At 40.9% G+C, this 17,440-nt stretch overlaps 3 protein-coding genes across 5 annotated transcripts in view; 2 read left to right on the top strand and 1 right to left on the bottom strand.

The window, feature by feature from the left end:
- The window catches only part of nsun4 (NOP2/Sun RNA methyltransferase 4), a 44,999-nt gene extending 29,672 nt beyond the window's left edge, over positions 1-15,327 (bottom strand). The window contains exons 1-8 of one of the 2 annotated variants that reach the window (XM_040144579.1): positions 15,211-15,327; positions 14,434-14,653; positions 13,638-13,809; positions 13,182-13,336; positions 12,921-13,081; positions 12,666-12,790; positions 12,408-12,540; positions 9,473-11,427 (exon numbers count right to left, since the gene is read on the bottom strand). In XM_040144579.1, the coding sequence (XP_040000513.1) occupies positions 11,284-11,427; positions 12,408-12,540; positions 12,666-12,790; positions 12,921-13,081; positions 13,182-13,336; positions 13,638-13,809; positions 14,434-14,653; positions 15,211-15,306 (1,206 nt within the window). In that variant the 5' untranslated portion in view covers positions 15,307-15,327 and the 3' untranslated portion in view covers positions 9,473-11,283. Of the gene's footprint in view, positions 1-9,472; positions 11,428-12,407; positions 12,541-12,665; positions 12,791-12,920; positions 13,082-13,181; positions 13,337-13,637; positions 13,810-14,433; positions 14,654-15,210 lie in introns of those variants that run through there. The other variant, XM_040144580.1, reaches the window with a different exon arrangement.
- dmbx1a (diencephalon/mesencephalon homeobox 1a) lies at positions 323-2,866 on the top strand. Of its 2 annotated transcripts, none has more exons than XM_040144582.1 (4): positions 323-476; positions 891-1,069; positions 1,855-2,251; positions 2,415-2,866. In XM_040144582.1, the coding sequence occupies exons 1-4, from the start codon at positions 323-325 to the stop codon at positions 2,852-2,854; spliced, it is 1,170 nt and encodes a 389-aa protein (XP_040000516.1). In that variant the 3' UTR covers positions 2,855-2,866. The 2 variants fall into 2 exon arrangements, with proteins under 2 accessions (XP_040000516.1, XP_040000515.1); XM_040144581.1 differs by having other exon boundaries at positions 323-474; positions 874-1,069.
- A 132-nt stretch (positions 15,328-15,459) lies between the features above and the next one.
- On the top strand, positions 15,460-17,376 carry LOC120799109 (cytochrome b-c1 complex subunit 6, mitochondrial-like). Its single transcript, XM_040144011.1, has 4 exons — positions 15,460-15,640; positions 16,089-16,151; positions 16,596-16,757; positions 16,940-17,376. The coding sequence occupies exons 1-4, from the start codon at positions 15,593-15,595 to the stop codon at positions 16,970-16,972; spliced, it is 306 nt and encodes a 101-aa protein (XP_039999945.1). The 5' UTR covers positions 15,460-15,592; the 3' UTR covers positions 16,973-17,376.
- The last annotated feature ends 64 nt before the right edge of the window (positions 17,377-17,440 follow it).

The following is a 17,440-nucleotide window of genomic DNA, read 5'->3' on the forward strand; positions in this document are numbered from 1 at the left end:
TTAATGGAAGGAACAGAGTGATAATTAGATGTTAATGGATAACACTTTAGTCTGAGTGTGCACATTAAAATCTGGTGGCCCTTGAGCGCGTGGACCTGCTGTCATTAACTGAAAAAAAAACAAAAAAAAAACCCAAACAAACAAAGTCATATCAGTGGACCACCTAAACTATAAATAGATGTTTTTGAACGTGTTGAATTTGCAGCCACGCGCCCTTAAAGACAAACTGTCCTTGAATAAAACACTGACCCCCCCTAAAGCTTCTCACATCTGGAAATCACAACCATCCTCTCTTCCGTTCCGCAGGTAGCGGCCTCTCAACATGCAGCACTACGGGGTGAACGGCTACTCTCTGCACGCCATGAACTCCCTCAGCGCCATGTACAACCTGCACCAGCAGGCCGCGCAACAGGCACAGCACGCGCCCGACTACCGGCCGTCCGTGCACGCGCTGACACTGGCCGAGAGACTAGCTGGTAATTGAGTGCACGCTCACACACACTCTCTCTCCCACGCACACACACGCACACGCAGACACACTTTGAATCATAGACTTTAGCTGTGCGTCCTAACAAAATTTAGCGTCGAACTATTTTTGACAACAGGGCACACAATTCACTATTTCACGAGATTTCATCTACATGCGGTCTAGTGCAAGTGACACCAGTGAGGATGTATATTTCCTGACTTTTTTGTCAAGGCGCTAATGAAATGGAGATGAAAGCTACGTGCGTCTTTTTTGTATAACCCAATCAGGTGCCTGTTTAATGTTTGGACACAGTGTGCAGCAGACATTCGCGATGCAAATAAAGTACGTTTCCATGATCCCATATGCCCAGTAAAATAAAACTTGCCGTGTGTTTTCCCTTCCAACGGCTGCGCATTTCAAGACATCATCCTGGAGGCTCGCTACGGCTCTCAGCACCGCAAACAGCGACGGAGCCGCACGGCCTTCACAGCGCAGCAGCTGGAAGCGCTGGAGAAGACTTTCCAGAAGACCCACTACCCGGATGTGGTGATGAGGGAGCGGCTGGCCATGTGCACCAACCTGCCCGAGGCCCGAGTGCAGGTAGTGTAGAGTAGCTTCATTATGCTTCATTTTGGTTCTACGTGTATCCCTTATGTTATATCTCTCATTTTAATCCGAGATTTTGTACATTTAATGGCAATTTCTTAAGTTTTATATAGAATTCATATCAACCTAAATTCATGGGGCTGGACAAACCTATTCTCCTGGGATGACAGTTTTTTTTTTTTAATTAGATGTAAAGAAGTAAAGAGATGAATCAAAATTAAAAAAAAAAAAAGAAAAAACAGATAGGCCTACTTTAGTTGTCTGCTGCATTAATTAAAAAAACACACAGCTTTACACATTTTAAGTTAAAAACACTAACTTCGCATTATTATAAGTACAGAAAAAAAAAATCAAAACATTCAGTATATTTTTAGGGATGACATATTCTGCCTTATTATGCTCACACTCAGTGAAGCTTTTCACTTATGCCTACACAAAAGAAAAGGCAGGTTATTAATTTGAATACAATAAATTCTAAAATATAGTGTCAGTTAAAATAGTATTAACATGGTTAAAATTGATTCAAGTTTGATTGTGATAATTTGCTTTTAAACTAAGTAAATTCTGTAAGAGCCTTGTGGATACGCCTGTGATTGCTGGTACTTATTGACGTTTTGCACTTTTCATATGCCACTTCATTTCCAATTCAATCACTTGATGCGCAGTGAAATCAGCCATTTGGTGTGTGTTGAAGTCCCTACTTCAGTTTTCACACTCTGTTGTACATGTTTTCTGCTTGTTCTGCCTCTAACTTGCCCTCTTCTCCCCTCTGCCATCAGGTTTGGTTCAAGAACCGCAGAGCCAAGTTCCGCAAGAAGCAACGCAGCCTCCAGAAGGAGCAGCTTCAAAAGCAGAAGGAAGCATCAGGGGAAGGAGGGAGCGAGAAGGAGGACGCACCTCCCTCCACCACCATCCTTCCTGACACCCAGCTGCCTCCTTCATCCTCCTCCTCCTCTTCATCTTCTCTGGAGACAGAAGTTCCTGTGGTCCATCCTGTGCCACTGGACATGGAGCTGAACGTCACGTCGGCAGAACATTCGGGCAGCGAGTCGGCGACGGAGGATAATGCCACAGATAAGGAGGATGACAGCAAATCTCAAAGAGAGGAGATAAAGTGTGAAAGAGCAGTGACACCTGGGGACGTGTCCCCCTGTAAAAGACTCAGCCCTAAACCAGGTAAGAACCGAGGATACTTTATTTTGACAAAGAGCTGAATTCCGTTCTTTATCTGTCACAAACTTGTATGGCAGATGGCATCCCACAGCTGCAACACTCCACTCATCAGCTGAGTAATGATTAAACACATTAATAACACTCATCCCCTCTTCTCTCTGTCCAGACTCTCCCCTGGTCTCTCCATCTGTGACCCCCTCGTCCTCCAGCAGTGGCCTGGCCAGCAGCGGCCCTCTCTCTCAGAGCCACTCTTACTCTTCCTCCCCTCTCAGCCTGTTTCGTCTGCAGGAGCAGTTCCGCCAGCACATGGCCGCCACCAACAACCTGGTGCACTACCCTGCTTTTGACCTCGCTGCCCCGTCTTCACTCCCCTACCTGGGAATGAATGTTAACATGCCCCCTGCACCGCTGGGCTCTCTGCCCTGTCAGTCCTACTATCAGTCCCTGTCCCATCATGCCCAGCAGGTGTGGAACAGCCCGCTGCTTCAGGCGTCGGCTGCAGGCAGCCTCACCAGCCACAACAGCAAGACCACCAGCATCGAAAACCTGCGCCTGAGGGCCAAACAGCATGCTGCCTCGCTGGGACTGGACACAATGTCTAACTGAGAATTAGATTGTACGGAGGACAGTGTAAACTAGGCCACAGCCTTGGCCTACACATCATCCCATCCTACTGCGTGTCTATGTGACTGTGATAAGTCTTTAGGAGCTATATGCTGACCCCTACTTGAGCAGATGGGCACAGGAGATGCAGAGATGTCCGAAAATAAAACATGCCAACATGCACTGGACCTACAGAACTCCATTTAACAGCTTCTTAAGACAAACCAAACTTCCATGGCTTCTTTGACTCCTCTTAGCTTCTGCTGCAGCTCAAGGGTCAAAAGTACATCCTTGAGGAAAAGAAAACCCATGAGATACTCAACGTTGCTAGATAAAAATGCAGCGGATCAAGTGAATGTCCCAACTCAAAGGACAACAAACGTATTCCTGACTCATATGATGATGTTTCCAGCAGACATGTAAAGTTGGACCTTCTAAACATCTGAAATAATTTAAAAAAAACAAAAAAAACAGAATCACTAAAAATAATGTGAACAGCTGATGATGGATGCACTCAGTTCAAAAGACAATGCAAATAATGTTTACAAGAATAATGTGAATAAATGAGGCACTTTTGGAGGAATTAGGCTCGATGGCCAGGAGGAAAAAAAAGGTATCGCTCGTGCAGCAAAGAGTTCATTTCTGGCAAGGACCATTGATATTTCAATTAACAAACGTGGTTATGTACATAGCATGTACTACATAACAGCATATAAATAAAAATAAACCCAAGCCATGTTGTCCTCAAAAGCATAATTAAACATGACTAATTTGCCAGTTTAATGGCCAGTAATATGCCACTTTGTACAGAGGCTGGCTTGATAATGAGAAAATGATTTCAGTGAATAAATTCTCAAAGCTTTTAATTACATTTTGCCTGGGGCTGAGGGAGCTGGGGCAAATGCAATTATGAACATGCATACCATTTAAAGAAGCCTTTATAAATGCTAAAGGTCTGTACACTAACGGTCAATTAAGGTAGCAACATGATTGACATCAATTGGAAATCATGTTGTATTCAATGGAAATTGATTTCCTTTGAATACAAAATGATATGCTAAACAAATTTGGGCTATTGGATAAACACTGTCTTGACTCATTTTCTCAGCAGTTATTCTTGCCTTAATATTCTCTTGAGGAAACATGCAGCTTTTCATTAAAAGTCAGCCTGACTGTTAGCACTTGGTGAGGAGAATCACACGTCTCTGATGTTTTCTGTTCATGTGTTCTGGCAAGTAAAGTCTTCATATGAAAAAAAAGCACATTATTTTAATATGTAAAATACAAAAAAGTTTATCTATTAATGTTTACTGGTAGGGTAATTGTAAAGTTCCTATTATGTTGTATAATTGATAATGGATTCTGTCTCAGAAAGAATTCCTTTAGCTGTCAGATTGTAAGATTGTATTTGCTGAGCTCACCGGCAGCCCCGTCTACCCCTCCTCTCTTGGTTGTCTGTGTACCGATCCTGGGTTGAATTAATATTTTAAATGTGTTCAGTTTCTTCTCTGGAATTGACTTAAAAGAAGCATTGGGGCAAATGTGGATTGTTAGAAAACTGACACCTTCTGTAGTTTTCAATCAATCCAGACAGAAAAGCCTGAAGTCAAATGAGGTGAAAAAATTTCAGTGAATAACCGACCCGAGTCTTCTGTGTACTGCTGTCTTGACTCTATTTGAGTTCTGTTGTTGCTCTTATTCTAATGCTGTTCCCCCGACTGTCTCTGTCAAACTACTTGGTCCAGTGGTAGATAGATTTATAATGGTGGAGGAGAAAGTGATCGGACCATCAGCAGTGTTGTTTCCTTTACTCCTCCCTAACAATGTAGACTTGAACTAGTGTTGTTGTAAAATGATCATCAAATAAAAACATTGCTTGGAGATCTTTATAAGGAAGTCTTCTCTATCTGTGCTGACTATTTACTCAGTATTGGGTTGGTAATGACCAAACTTTGACATTAGTGGTGTGCTACAGTTAAAATCCATTAAACAGCATGAATTTAGAAATACAACAAGTAGATATAAGGTTTAGGATCTTTGTTGTTAATTTGCCTTAAAGCAAACTAGAAAACCTATTGATCGAGTGCATGAAAAGAACTCTGAAGAAACAAAGTTAGTTTAAACTCCCACTCAAGCCTATGTTACATATAACAAAGCAAAATATAATGCAAGTTATATTTTTAAAGTGATATCAGTCCGGCCTTTCTTCTGTCTCAAAAATTAAACTAGGGGAGAAAAGGTGATGGTGAGAGGAAAAAGAAACAGCAAGGTGAAGAAAAGCCTTAAGACAATGAAAGGGCGGCAAGAAGGTCAAATGAAAAGAACAATAAAAAACAAAGTTAAAATATGTGAGAATCTACAGGGAGACAAAGAGTAGGGGCGCAAAAGAGACAGAAAAAGAACAACGTAATCTGAAAAATCTGAAAAATAAAAAACTGCACGGAGACATAAGCCATCCCCAAAGAATGAGCAGGCCATTATCCTGAAGAATGACGGCCCGGGGCGGTGATTATGCTGCTATTATATCTTTAACAGCATGGTTTGTCAAAACGCACAGACCCCCACCTGACCATGCTCCTACACACACTCCAACAGACATACACACACGGGGGGCAATTGGGCATCTCTTCCACATCCTCCAAAGTGTGCCCTTGCTCTTCCCACAGTAAAATTTACATGTATTGCCTGTGTAGCACTGGTCTGCTGTTAATTGAATTGGCCTTTAACATATATTTTCCCCTCAGTGTGTGTAAATAACTAATGCACCATGGCTGCTGCACTGAGCATTATTTCTGACCGTTATGAATGACCGCTTTCCAAAAATCGGATAGAAGGGGATAATGATCTCACAAGATTAGCAGTGTTAATGTGGGTGTGTAACACCTCACCCTAACCTTGTTGTGTTTTATTACATCACATACGTGTTTGTGTCCTCAGCCAAGGGCATCCCGATTGTGTGACTGATAAGATTGGGGTGTGGATATGAAGCCGCACTGAATGTCCTTGTTATCCAGGGAAGGAATCTGTCCAGGTACACGGCAGGATTTCCTCCCATGGGGCTCTGGACTACAGAACATAACACACTAGTCTTGTTCCAAATGTTCTCTCTTTTCTTAACACCCATCCCCCAAACATACACACACACACACACGGCCTGGGGGTTGAACAGGGATTGCTAGATAGTACTGCTGTAGGGTCAAGTGTGTTGAGCCCTTGGTGCTGGATCAGGTGCTTCCATCTCTAACACTCAGGGCTGCACTAACGCCATAACCACCTATTTATAGGCACACACACACACATCTCCATCTACTTGCCTTTAAGCAAGTGATGATATGTGTCTATTTGTGTGTGTGTGTGTGTGTGTGTGTGTGTGCGCATGCGCATGAGTTCTCTCAAAATCCATCACCCAAGAAATAGTAGAAACACCCAGATACAAAGCCGATACTTTAAAACTCAGGTCAGGCGATTTTACTAGTTCTCTTTACTTTTCAAAAATGTATTTTATAAAAATAATCTGTAAACATGCAAATATTGCAGTGTACATTTTTCTTTTTATTTATGCCGTAGAGTTAAGACTTCAAAAGAAATGACAGCCTTACACATTTTCAAACAAGAGTGTTTTGTATTTGACCAACAGCGGTTTGCTGTATCTTTAGCTCTGACTCCCCTTTTCTCTCACTCACACACACACACACACACACACACACACACACACACACACACACACACACAGCCCCCCCGGAGCAAGCCCCCCATACAAAAATCACAGTGTACCATTCAATCAGTGCTTTTTTCTCCCTCCTCTCCATGGTTCTGTTAAAGGTTTTAACCATGGCGAGAATGAAAAGTGCCAGCGTTAGAAACCTCGGCCCATTGAGGAGGTGACAGGGTCTGCCAGAATATGATCCTAATCCTGTTTCCAGCATTCTTTTAGCCCACTGGCATTGCCATTTCGCCGCATATTCTCGGAGCTGTCAGGCCCGGGGAAATCCCTCTAATAGTGCATTGCCCAGATACACATCAAAGCCCTCCTGGAAACCACCAGCAGGAACTTAAGGGAGAGGGAAGCACAAGTACAATCGGGCTCACAGCTGCACATACACGTGCAAAAAAAAAAAAAAAAAAAAAAAAAGAAAGAAAAAAAAAAAGGCTCAAAGTTGGTTGGACACCATAATTCACACAGAAATTGAACTTTTACATGATGCTTGAAGGTGGCCGAACTTCTCTAAAACAACTGACATGACAGCAATCCTTGCCTTTTTTCTCCGAGGTGTTTTAAACAGATATTTGTCTTGATATGTTAACTAATTAATAGAGGAAGACCCAGAGCAGCAATGGCTGGCTATGCAGATGGAAAAACAAAGAAAGAAGTGATATCAAGAGGCAAACAACAGGTGGCTAAACTGTGTATCCTGGGCCACCCTCCTTTAGTTCCACTTCATCTTCCATTTTCTTCTTGTCCTTTTTTTTCTTAAACACTCTGACTGCCATCTCGCCCCTCCCCGGGTAATCTTCTTAGAGAGAAGAAAACCCCCATTCTCTCTCTTCTTAATCTGTCTGCAGCCTAAACCTACGGTTGCATTTCCAATGCGGGCCTCAGTAAACCGAACGGGGGTGCTCTCAGCCAGTTCATGGAGTATAGTCTGTCGGTGAAAGCTTAGCTCACACGCTGAAAACACGTCTGGTGTACGAAGCTTGTTGGAAGTCATTTATAGGAGAGTCTTTAGTTCCGAGGGGAAACACTTCCAGCAATTTGTTGTGACAAAAACATTGATTAAGTTTCTCACATGGCAAAATGATACTCTCCAGGGCAGCAGATATGTCCACATGAAATATAAAAAACGCATTAGGAGTGGCTGATATGGATAAAATCCTCTATAAGGTTCAGGAAATTCTTTTGTGACACAGCATATTCTCTGGTAAATGAATGGGGAAGTAAATTAGGCAGAGAGGAATGGGTAATCCAGAAAATGAAATACCTGACAAATCAAGAAGCTTCATTATGTCAATGCCAGTGGTGGAAAGTAACTAAGTACATTTACTCAAGTTGCACATAAATACGTAATTAGTTTGAGGTACTTTACTTTTTACATTTTATGTCACTTTATGCTTCCACTCCACTACATTTCAGAGATAGAGATTGTAGATTTTTACTCCACTGCATTTATCTGACAGCTATAGTTACTTTTTACTTTTGAAATTAGGATTTTACATTAAAAAAAAAAAAAACATATGGATGAGATTATACATTGTTAAAGAGTGAAACCAATGGTTTCAAGCTTTTTTGACTTATGATTCCTTATTTAAATTTAAAAAATAATTTAAAAAAAAACCAGTGTCTAGTTTTGGGTCCATGTTTCAGATGTCTATGAGTTGTTAGCAGTGATTTCCCATTTTAAATAACTGTTAAAATTATCCAATATTTTACAAAAAACAAAACAAAAAGAAAAGAAAAAAATTGAATACAAATTTGTGTGACAGGATTTTGGGTTATCTTTCTTTCTCATGATCCCTCAGATTTATCTTGTGACCCTTTGGAGAGGCCCAGTCCCTAGGTTGGGAACCATGTGACTAAACTACCTGACTGTATATAAAGAAGTTAAAGCTAGCTCCATCTCAACCAGCTATAAAAGTAAAATACTTGTTGCACACTGATGCATCAGTATGAACAATTTAATAAGGTGATAAATAAACATATATCAGTTACTGGGGCCACTTTTCTGCAGGATAAGTGCTTTTACTTTTGATACTTTAAACATAATATGCTTATAATACCTCCTTACTTTTACTTAGGTAAGATTTTGAATGTTAACTGTAATGGAGTATTTTTAAATTTTATGTATTTTAAAGTAAAAATCTGAATACTTTTTCCACCACTGGTTCAAAATCCAGTACTGCCAAAGACAGAGCTTGCTGGTTGATTTGCAGCTTTGTCCACAATGGTTTAAAACAATCAGAGATGTTAATGGGATTGTTACCACGGCATTAGTTGTATACAAAAATCTGACAGTATAGCCCATATATAGCCCAATCCAACCACATAATGAAAGAAGTATCACAAAAAACGCACAAGTGCAATCATGACAGAATGTAAATTGGCCTCTAGAGGACAGTGTGAGATCCAGAAAGTCTGAAACTCTACTTGTGAGCTTCACTGTTGCAGTAGAAGATCTATTATTGTAGTACAATTTTCTGGAATATCCTCCTTGAATCTTGAATTATGCACAAAAGAAAACTGAAGATAATGAAGGGAAAAGGAAAAAGTCAGCCTGTACATATCACCTGCTCTAGGTCACTCTCCAGCTCGTCAGTCTGTCATTGTGCTGTAATATGAGTTTCAGTAAAAATGATCTTTTCACTACTGGCAATAGACAACTGGATACCTGTAAAGATAAACAGAAATTGAAATAGGAACTTTTGTAATCTAGAAAAAAAAAAAAAAAAAAAACACCACCATATAAAAAACTCTATCTGGCCTGTGGCTGAGACCAGCAGAGAGCACATTCTGCTGGTCTCAGTCTACACGGTGAATCACTAAACATAAAGACACCTTTATGCTCATCTTGATTCACCGAAGACACAAAATTGAATCATTAACTTTAGCAGTGGCAGGTAATCAGCCCATTTCGACAAGTCCTATAGCTCCATTAAGCCCAATGTCTTTCAAGATGTTTAAGTTTAAGTCACTTTTACCTTCTGCTGTCATTTAATGACCTACTGTAGGTGCCCCGTATTAATATATGGAGTTCATCACTAAAGGGTACAAGATCATCATTCAGCAGCTTGTGTTGTATGCGGTGAAAACATATGGCTGTGACAGTGTTTTGCATCTATATTTTCAAAAAAACGTAACATTTAAATTGGTATTTGAAAAAACAAAAGAAGCATGGCTGTGTAGTTAAATCCATTATATTCATCTTTCTAATACACAGCATATGTCTCCCTAACACAGGCTTACACACAGGGACACAAATGCACAGCGCTTCATTGGCTAATTCAATAATAAAGCAGGCAGCCAGTCGAGTCTATAGACAGGCAGAATAGAGAGTAAGTCATCTCTAACAGTCTGCCGTCTCCTGAGTGTTAAAACATGTAAATTTATGTAAGAGCCCATAGGAAACACATATTTACAATACGTTTAGGTAATCACAAGATGTGCGAAGAGGCATTCAAGGCCCTGGAGACGAAAGCAGTCAATACAAAAATAGTTTTTATGTGTCATTAATTCCCTCTGCATTCCTCGATACATCCCCCTTTTACCGCAGTAATACAGTAATCACTCACAATCGCACAGAAAATTATCTGCACTCATCTGTGGAATAAAAAAGCGGAGGGGCAAAACAGGGCGAGACGTCCCATTTTAGCTCTCTGCTGCCTCTTTAATGTTCATCTGGGAGCCGCATGGCTGCCGTCCATCCCTGCACGCGGATGGGAGTCAGCTCCTGAACTTGGAGCAGCTTAATGACAGTGGGATGCGGTTGGTGGACTCGTTAGAAACACACACATACACGCACACACACACACCTTTTTCACGCTACATTGCCTGGGCAGGACAACATAAAGGGTCATCGGCGGTGTGATGGAAAAAGAGGCACCTCTGCGCTCACATTAGGCTGTGATAAGAGGAAACATTTCACCTCTGGGTGATGTCAATGCAAAACGGAGTCAATCCAGCTATAATAATGAAACTTGCTCAGGTTCAGATGTGAGAAGCCAAATGGTCAAATAAGTCATTACCTGCCTGTTCATTATGCCCTCCTTCCACACAGCCACGTATCCCATTATTAGGCAAAGCCATCAAACCTGATGAATAACCATAGAACAAGCCAAACCCATTTTCACCAGAGTTAAGGAGAGCAGGTATTTCTGACAGAAATTTGTGATTCAGTAATGTGATTTCACAACCTGAAACATTCATCTCTATGCATCTGACAGAGAGCAGGAGAACATAGTTGCTTTAACCTTTACAGATACAGTGTGTGTGTGGTGTCCTCTAGTGGGCACACAATATACAGGACACCTTTACTGTTTAGCTACTGTTGCCACCTATGGAGCAAAAATAAAACTGCGCGTAAAATACACACCGCAAGTCTGGTTCCGGTCTTCAGTATATTCTATCTCGTTGTGTCAAATCACCATTCAAAAATCCCCAAACTCAAATTTGTCATTCTTGTTGGCTTATGAGTCTCCAAAAGTCTCCATAGCAAAATGTAGTTCAGCGCTTTCCAGTGTGTCCACAGTTATGTCCATCAACTGGGTACTTCATTTAATCCAATCTTGAAATAACTCAGCACTCAAGTCCATCAACTGTGCTCCAACCGGTACAGTTTGTAAATGTAGATAAATATTAATCTTGCAGTGGAGAGTCACTCAATACTTGAGAGTCCAGAGGTCCACAAGCCTTTAGGCAAACCTGCTCATCAGTCCACAGTCTACATCAGTCTCCTCAGCTTGCACATGTAGATAGGTCCAAAGTTGGCGGCTAAATGCGGGATGACCATCTCACCCAGGTGGAGGTCAGGAGCAAAGTGAAAAGTTTTGCTAAACATGTGTGTGAGGGGTCGCAGATCGACAACCTGGAGGTGGATATGATTAGGAAAGGGGGGGGGGGGCAATGAAAAGGTCAAATGATTTGGTTTGATTTGGGTTTCCATGTTCATAATCAAGGAATCCCTACAGTTGCACCAAGGACAAAGCACATACAAAAGGGAAAGTGAAACATACTACAAATCCAGGAATGCAAAAAATAACAAAACACATGCAAATAGGGACGTGCAGCACCAGTTGCTACACCGGAGTGCTCCAGGACACAAGGGGGAGTGTTGGTCTTGATTTTGATCAGCAGCAACATTACAGATACTTTTAGGCTTTATGTACTCAACCTAACCCTTTAGTAAGTTTTGATGTTTTTTCAGGCAAGGAGGTAACCATTTAGATTTTAAATATATGGTTAGTTTATCTAAATAATTCCTGTGTGGAAATTTGCTCCAATATTTTCAGAGATGTGAGGACCAGTCTGGCTCCAGAAATGACTGGTCGATCACTGGGTGCTGTCATTTTGGGGAGAACAGTCTTATCTTGGCTAGTCCTTTGGTAATTTACTGCTGGCTGTTAAAATATATTTTGTTGCTGCCAGTTTGTCTGAAGGTAAAGCTAAAAAAAAAAAAAAAAAAAAAAACTGTTTATTTATATATATATAAATAAATAAACAACACTCACTTTCAATTAGATCCACAAACAGACTTTTTGAAGTGAAAGAATATCTAAGAGTATCTGCAGCCCATCACTCCCCCTGGTGGCCTGGAGCACTTCCAACACAGCATTTCAATGTGTTTTCCCTTTTTGTATGTGTTTCCGTGTTTATTGAATTCCTGGATTTGGAACATGTTTCCCTTAATGTTTGTGCTTTTCCTCTTGTATGTGCTTTGTCCCTAGGGCCCACCATAAAGTCCTAACCTTTCAGAGGTCACAATCCTATTCATAATAATCCACTACTCTGCAATGCATCTCTAGTATATATTTTCTTGTTGATACTGACAGTGTGTGTCTGACCGACCTCAAGGTGGATGCCGTGCTTCTCTCGAGCCAATTGGATGGCCTGTTCCACCACGCTCAGGTTCTGGATTTGAGAGAGCGTGCAGGTGGAGTACATTATCTCCCCACCCGGACAGGCTGCTTCGATTCCCGCCCTGCAGGATAGACAGAGGGTTTGTTCATTTTATATAAAATAATAATGTTCCCTTAAACGTATGTTGTGATAGAATGTTACCACATAAACTGTAGTAACACCACTCGCACTATCTTTGATACTTACAGCAGCAGCTCCAGCTGTACCTGTGGCAGCCTCCGTCTCTCTCCAGTCCTGCTCTTACTGAATATATTGTTGTCATCCTCCATGAGTGAATGTCTGTCCGTAGTGCAGGGAACGTCAACAAGGACCTGAACACCAAGAGGAGAGGAGGAGGTGGACAGAGTGGTAGTATTTGAATGAACACATGATTAATCCAGCTGCTGCCAATCTGTAATTTTTTTGAAGAAGGAAAAACATGACTCTGTGTCAGTGGCTTACTCTGTCAAAAGTGTTCCTTTCGATTTCTCCCCACTTAGTGCCGTCAAAGGAGGTGATGCGTAGGTTCTTGTCTGTCAAAAACTGCTTAGGAATATAGCTGCGTAGGACCTTTCTCAGTCGCAATGTCCGAGACACAGAGGTGTCATTTAAACACAAAAACCCTTTGACAAAAACACAAATGGTAACTGGTTAGCAATCATTTACCATTTACTCGGCACGGGCCGAGTGAGGAAAATAGAAACATGAGAGCAGTCCACTTACTGATAGCCTGGGTTTGAAGTAAAGCCAGAGTCTTGCCTCCTGGAGCAGCACAGAGGTCAAGCACATTGTGACCTTCTTGAACATCCAGTGCAAGACAAGGCAGCACTGATGCTGCGTCCAGCAGGTAGTAACCCAACAACCTGTACATGTCTGGTCTTAAGAGGACAAAACAGAACAGAGAGTCAAAATTCTCATTTGGAAGATAACTTGGTCCTCAAAGAGTTTCAACCACTTGGGCTTACTAAGCCCTTTTAAAATTATACATATTAACACAGAAATGTATGTTTATTAAGTTACAAACTACAGGACTTGCAAAACACTTTTAACAACCTGTGTCAACAATGTTTTCCGATAACTGACAGAGGAAATAAACATTTTGACCCAAAGAGGTAGTTAGTATATGTGTCAAAATACTTCTGCTTCAGAATTTTTGTCCACTGAGTTGAATAAGCTCACCTAGCAGGCTTGAATCTTGTGATATCCCCTCTTGGAAACACTACACACTTGATGTTAGGACTAAGCTGTAGGGGAGATAGCTGCTGACCGTCAACGTCAGATTTTTTCACAGGAACATCGCTGGATTCCCCCTCCACACCAGCCTCAGATTCTTGCGCCAAGCATGGCTGAGCTGCACAAATGATGAAGAACATAGAACTGAGAGATTTGTCTTTTTAATGACATAAAAAACTGGAGTTCAACCTAATGGCTTTGGGAGAAGACTGACGGTGACGCTTTACCATGAAGAATATGCAAGTTACATAAACCATTCAGACTGAAATAATACGGCTTGGATCGTAAATCTAGATTAAATTATAATATGAAATAAAATTTCATTCACATTGAAAACTACTTCCCTCTGACCTTGGTTGTCAAGAGGACTGTTTATCTTAACAAGACTAAATGGTGTAATAAGAGGATTTAGCATTTTTATACAACAGCACCTATCTCAAGGCAAAAGATAAGAAAAAGCCCCAGGCATCTGGACAAGATGAAAAATTTGTGCTTAATGAAAATCAATATGAACTAAATAAGAATAATTACGTATGGATAAAGAACACTACAGTTACATTCATGCAGTGAATTGTGACATAAAATGACTTCCATCATACTGAAGGAAATCACAGAAAGACGAAAATTCTAAATTTCTGAGGTCTCAGTATCAAAATTTGAAACCACAGCACTTTCTCTACCCGAGTAAACTAATGAGCCAACATTGGTAGTTTTACTGTGAACTCTAAAAATGCACACCTACCCTCTGTATCTGTGTCGTTGATGAAGTCTTGGCCTCCCTTTGCTCGGAGGTCTTCCAGAACAGCATCCTGTGAGAAATTGTTGAGCAGGGCTCCGTATTTCCTCTCTGAGAGCAAGGCGACTCGGACTGATGGCCACAGCTGCCCCAGCTGGACACTGTAGGTTGCATCAAAGTGCTGCAGGGCCAGACTGGTAGGGGGGTGCTTGGGACGTGTAGCAGCCTGGTCAAAAAGTAGGGAGGTCAAAACACTGATTTTAAATGGTTTTGTTATGATTTTCTGTCTTGTTTATGTGCAAGTTTAAATAGTTGAGTACAACACCTGCAGTCAGGGGCAGGATTTCATAGGATTTGTTTTGTATTCTTCAATGAAAATAAAAAAGGAAATACATTTCATTACAATGTATGAGACCGGTAGAAACATCATAAAGTTAATTTATGTCTTACAATTGACAATTTCAGGAGTACATTGTGTCACTTACTACATTCAGCTACAGAAGTCACAGTTGTAGATACTTTCATTTATTTTTTAAAACCGTTGTTAATTGTTTACATTTCAGGGGCAAACACTTTTGGTCCAGCTCTCATTAACTACATTCACCATGGTGTACACAGTTATTATAAAAACCCAGTGACATTTTGTAGAGACATTTACTTCATGTAGCTATGTGGCTAGTGATTCTTGACTGTTAAAGATCTATTAAACCTCTGACTGAGTCTAATTTTCACTGATAACGACAATGATCAAATGCTGTATCTACTCCCGTGTCGACAACGTACCCATTTTTCTTTCACTCGGTTTCGCTTGGGCGTTAAAGTCCTTAAATCTTTAACTTTTCTTAATAGGAGTCTGGTGTCCATGAGCAGTGCCATCATTTTGTACGACAGTTTATATGTCCGACCTCGCACCGACAGCCAAAACAAAGGTTCCTTACACATGAACTACTTGAATAGGCGGGCCTTACACAAAAGCCAAACCTATGATTGGACCAGAGCAACTACAATAATCGCTTTTAACCATTAGGAAACTTCATCCGATGAGCCTTCTAGCCGTTTCCTGTGTGTGACCGACCTCACGTCCTCAACGACGAGCGGTGCTGGTGCCGAGTTGGGGCTTCTGTCCTCTGTCGAAATTTTTGTGGTAAATTTCAGAGCTGTAATCATGGTTTTCGAGAGGAAAATGCTCACGAACGGCGACCCCGACGAAGAGGTAGTGGAAATATCAATATATGTACTTTTAGTGGCTTTTTGTACGTGTATTTGACCACGTTAGCCAACAAATTACCGCAGTAATGTTAGCCAGACTCTGCTGTCAGTTTAGCGGTGTAACGTTCGCGGTCAGTGACAGCACGTTTAAATAATATCTAGAGTATCAAACGTGGACGGCAGCTGAAATTTCAACATTAACTTTACATCAGTCTAAGTTATGAGAGTTATCTGGCTCGTCCAGGGCACCAATTTTCTGTTACATATATCATCCACGAGTTTTTCCTTTTTAATTATTTTTATTTTCATTACTTAGTTAAAATGGTTACAGCACGACAAATGCGCCTCAAATTTAATTTATGTTTGTAATTTGTAATTTTATCAGTGTTATCAAATTCTAATTTTCAGACCAAACTAACTAAATATCTTTTGATTTTATTGTCACTGATCAGGAAGAAGATGCGCCTGCTGAGGAGGAAGAGGAGGAGGAGGAAGAAGAGGAGGAAGATATGGTGGTAAGTTTTTCATATATCTCATTAACCTTAGTTGTGTATGGAAATTAACTCACCTGTCATCACACACAAATCTCTTTTCGGTAAAACTACAATAAATATTAAAGTATGGACAACTTGAATGACTTTAAAGATAAGGTAGTAGACACCTTCTCACAGTTCAACAGCTGCAATAGTACAGTACATCACAACGCATACGCAGATGTAAATTATAAGCACTGCTTTTTTCAATCACAAGTTGTATGTTGGACTCATTGTTGTTTAAAGGCACTAGTTTACAGTCAATTAAAGTTATAATTATGTCGGTACACTACCGTGAGATTATACAGTAGTTTTTTGATCCCAAAATCACCTTCACAAACAGCAGCCATGATCACGTTAAGGATTGTACTTGAAGTCTTTGCCCAGTTTCCCCAATATACCATATTTCTCTCCTGTCCCTCTCAGGACCCTCTAGAAACAATACGAGCCAAGTGTGAGCAGACTGAACACTGTGTGCACTACAAGGAGCGTTTGGAGGCCTGTGAAGCCCGGGTTGGCTCCAGGTCCAACACCGAGGAGGACTGCACAGAAGAGCTCTTTGACTTCCTGCATGCACGGGATCATTGTGTAAGTGTGAGACACAAAGACAGAGTGGAAATGGAGGAAAAAATACGATGTGCCTTTTTTTTTTTTTTTTTTTTTCCAGCATATGAAAGACTAGAATGCATATGACTTGTTTTGTGAAGAAATCAATCTATGCCTTATTTGTCTACCAGTAATACGAATTGTGTTCTTCTTTCTCATTATAGGTAGCACACAAGCTGTTCCACAATGTGAAATGACCTGCCTTCCCAGTTCCCACCATTTGCAGCTGTAGAGTCTATTTAACTGCTAAAATTGTAAAATAATCAGAACAGTTCTGAAGTCTGTTGTTGGTCTCTAGTGCATTAACGTGAATTAATTTTCTTGGGTTCCTGAACTAAATACATGCCACCCTTTCTATAGACAGTGCACACTTGTAGACAGGATCAGAAGCAGTTTGTAAATTGTGAATCAATGCTTGTATGGATGATGGGCCCATCAGTTTTAAAAAGGTTGTGAAAAGGGCTTTGACTATCATTCATACTGTTGTCACTGCATATGCAAAAGCAAGTCTGCTGCTCCAGTAATTCAGAGTATACCTCAGGTTTGGTCATGGATTCACCATTTTGACTGGAAAAATAAAGGTTTTCTTTGGTTTCCAGTATGTTTGAGTTGCTCCCTTTCAATGTTTTCCCCTCATCAGTGGTAAAGAAGTGACTGACTGTACA

Source organism: Xiphias gladius, chromosome 14, assembly GCF_016859285.1.
Source record: "Xiphias gladius isolate SHS-SW01 ecotype Sanya breed wild chromosome 14, ASM1685928v1, whole genome shotgun sequence".
Lineage (NCBI taxonomy): Eukaryota > Metazoa > Chordata > Actinopteri > Istiophoriformes > Xiphiidae > Xiphias > Xiphias gladius.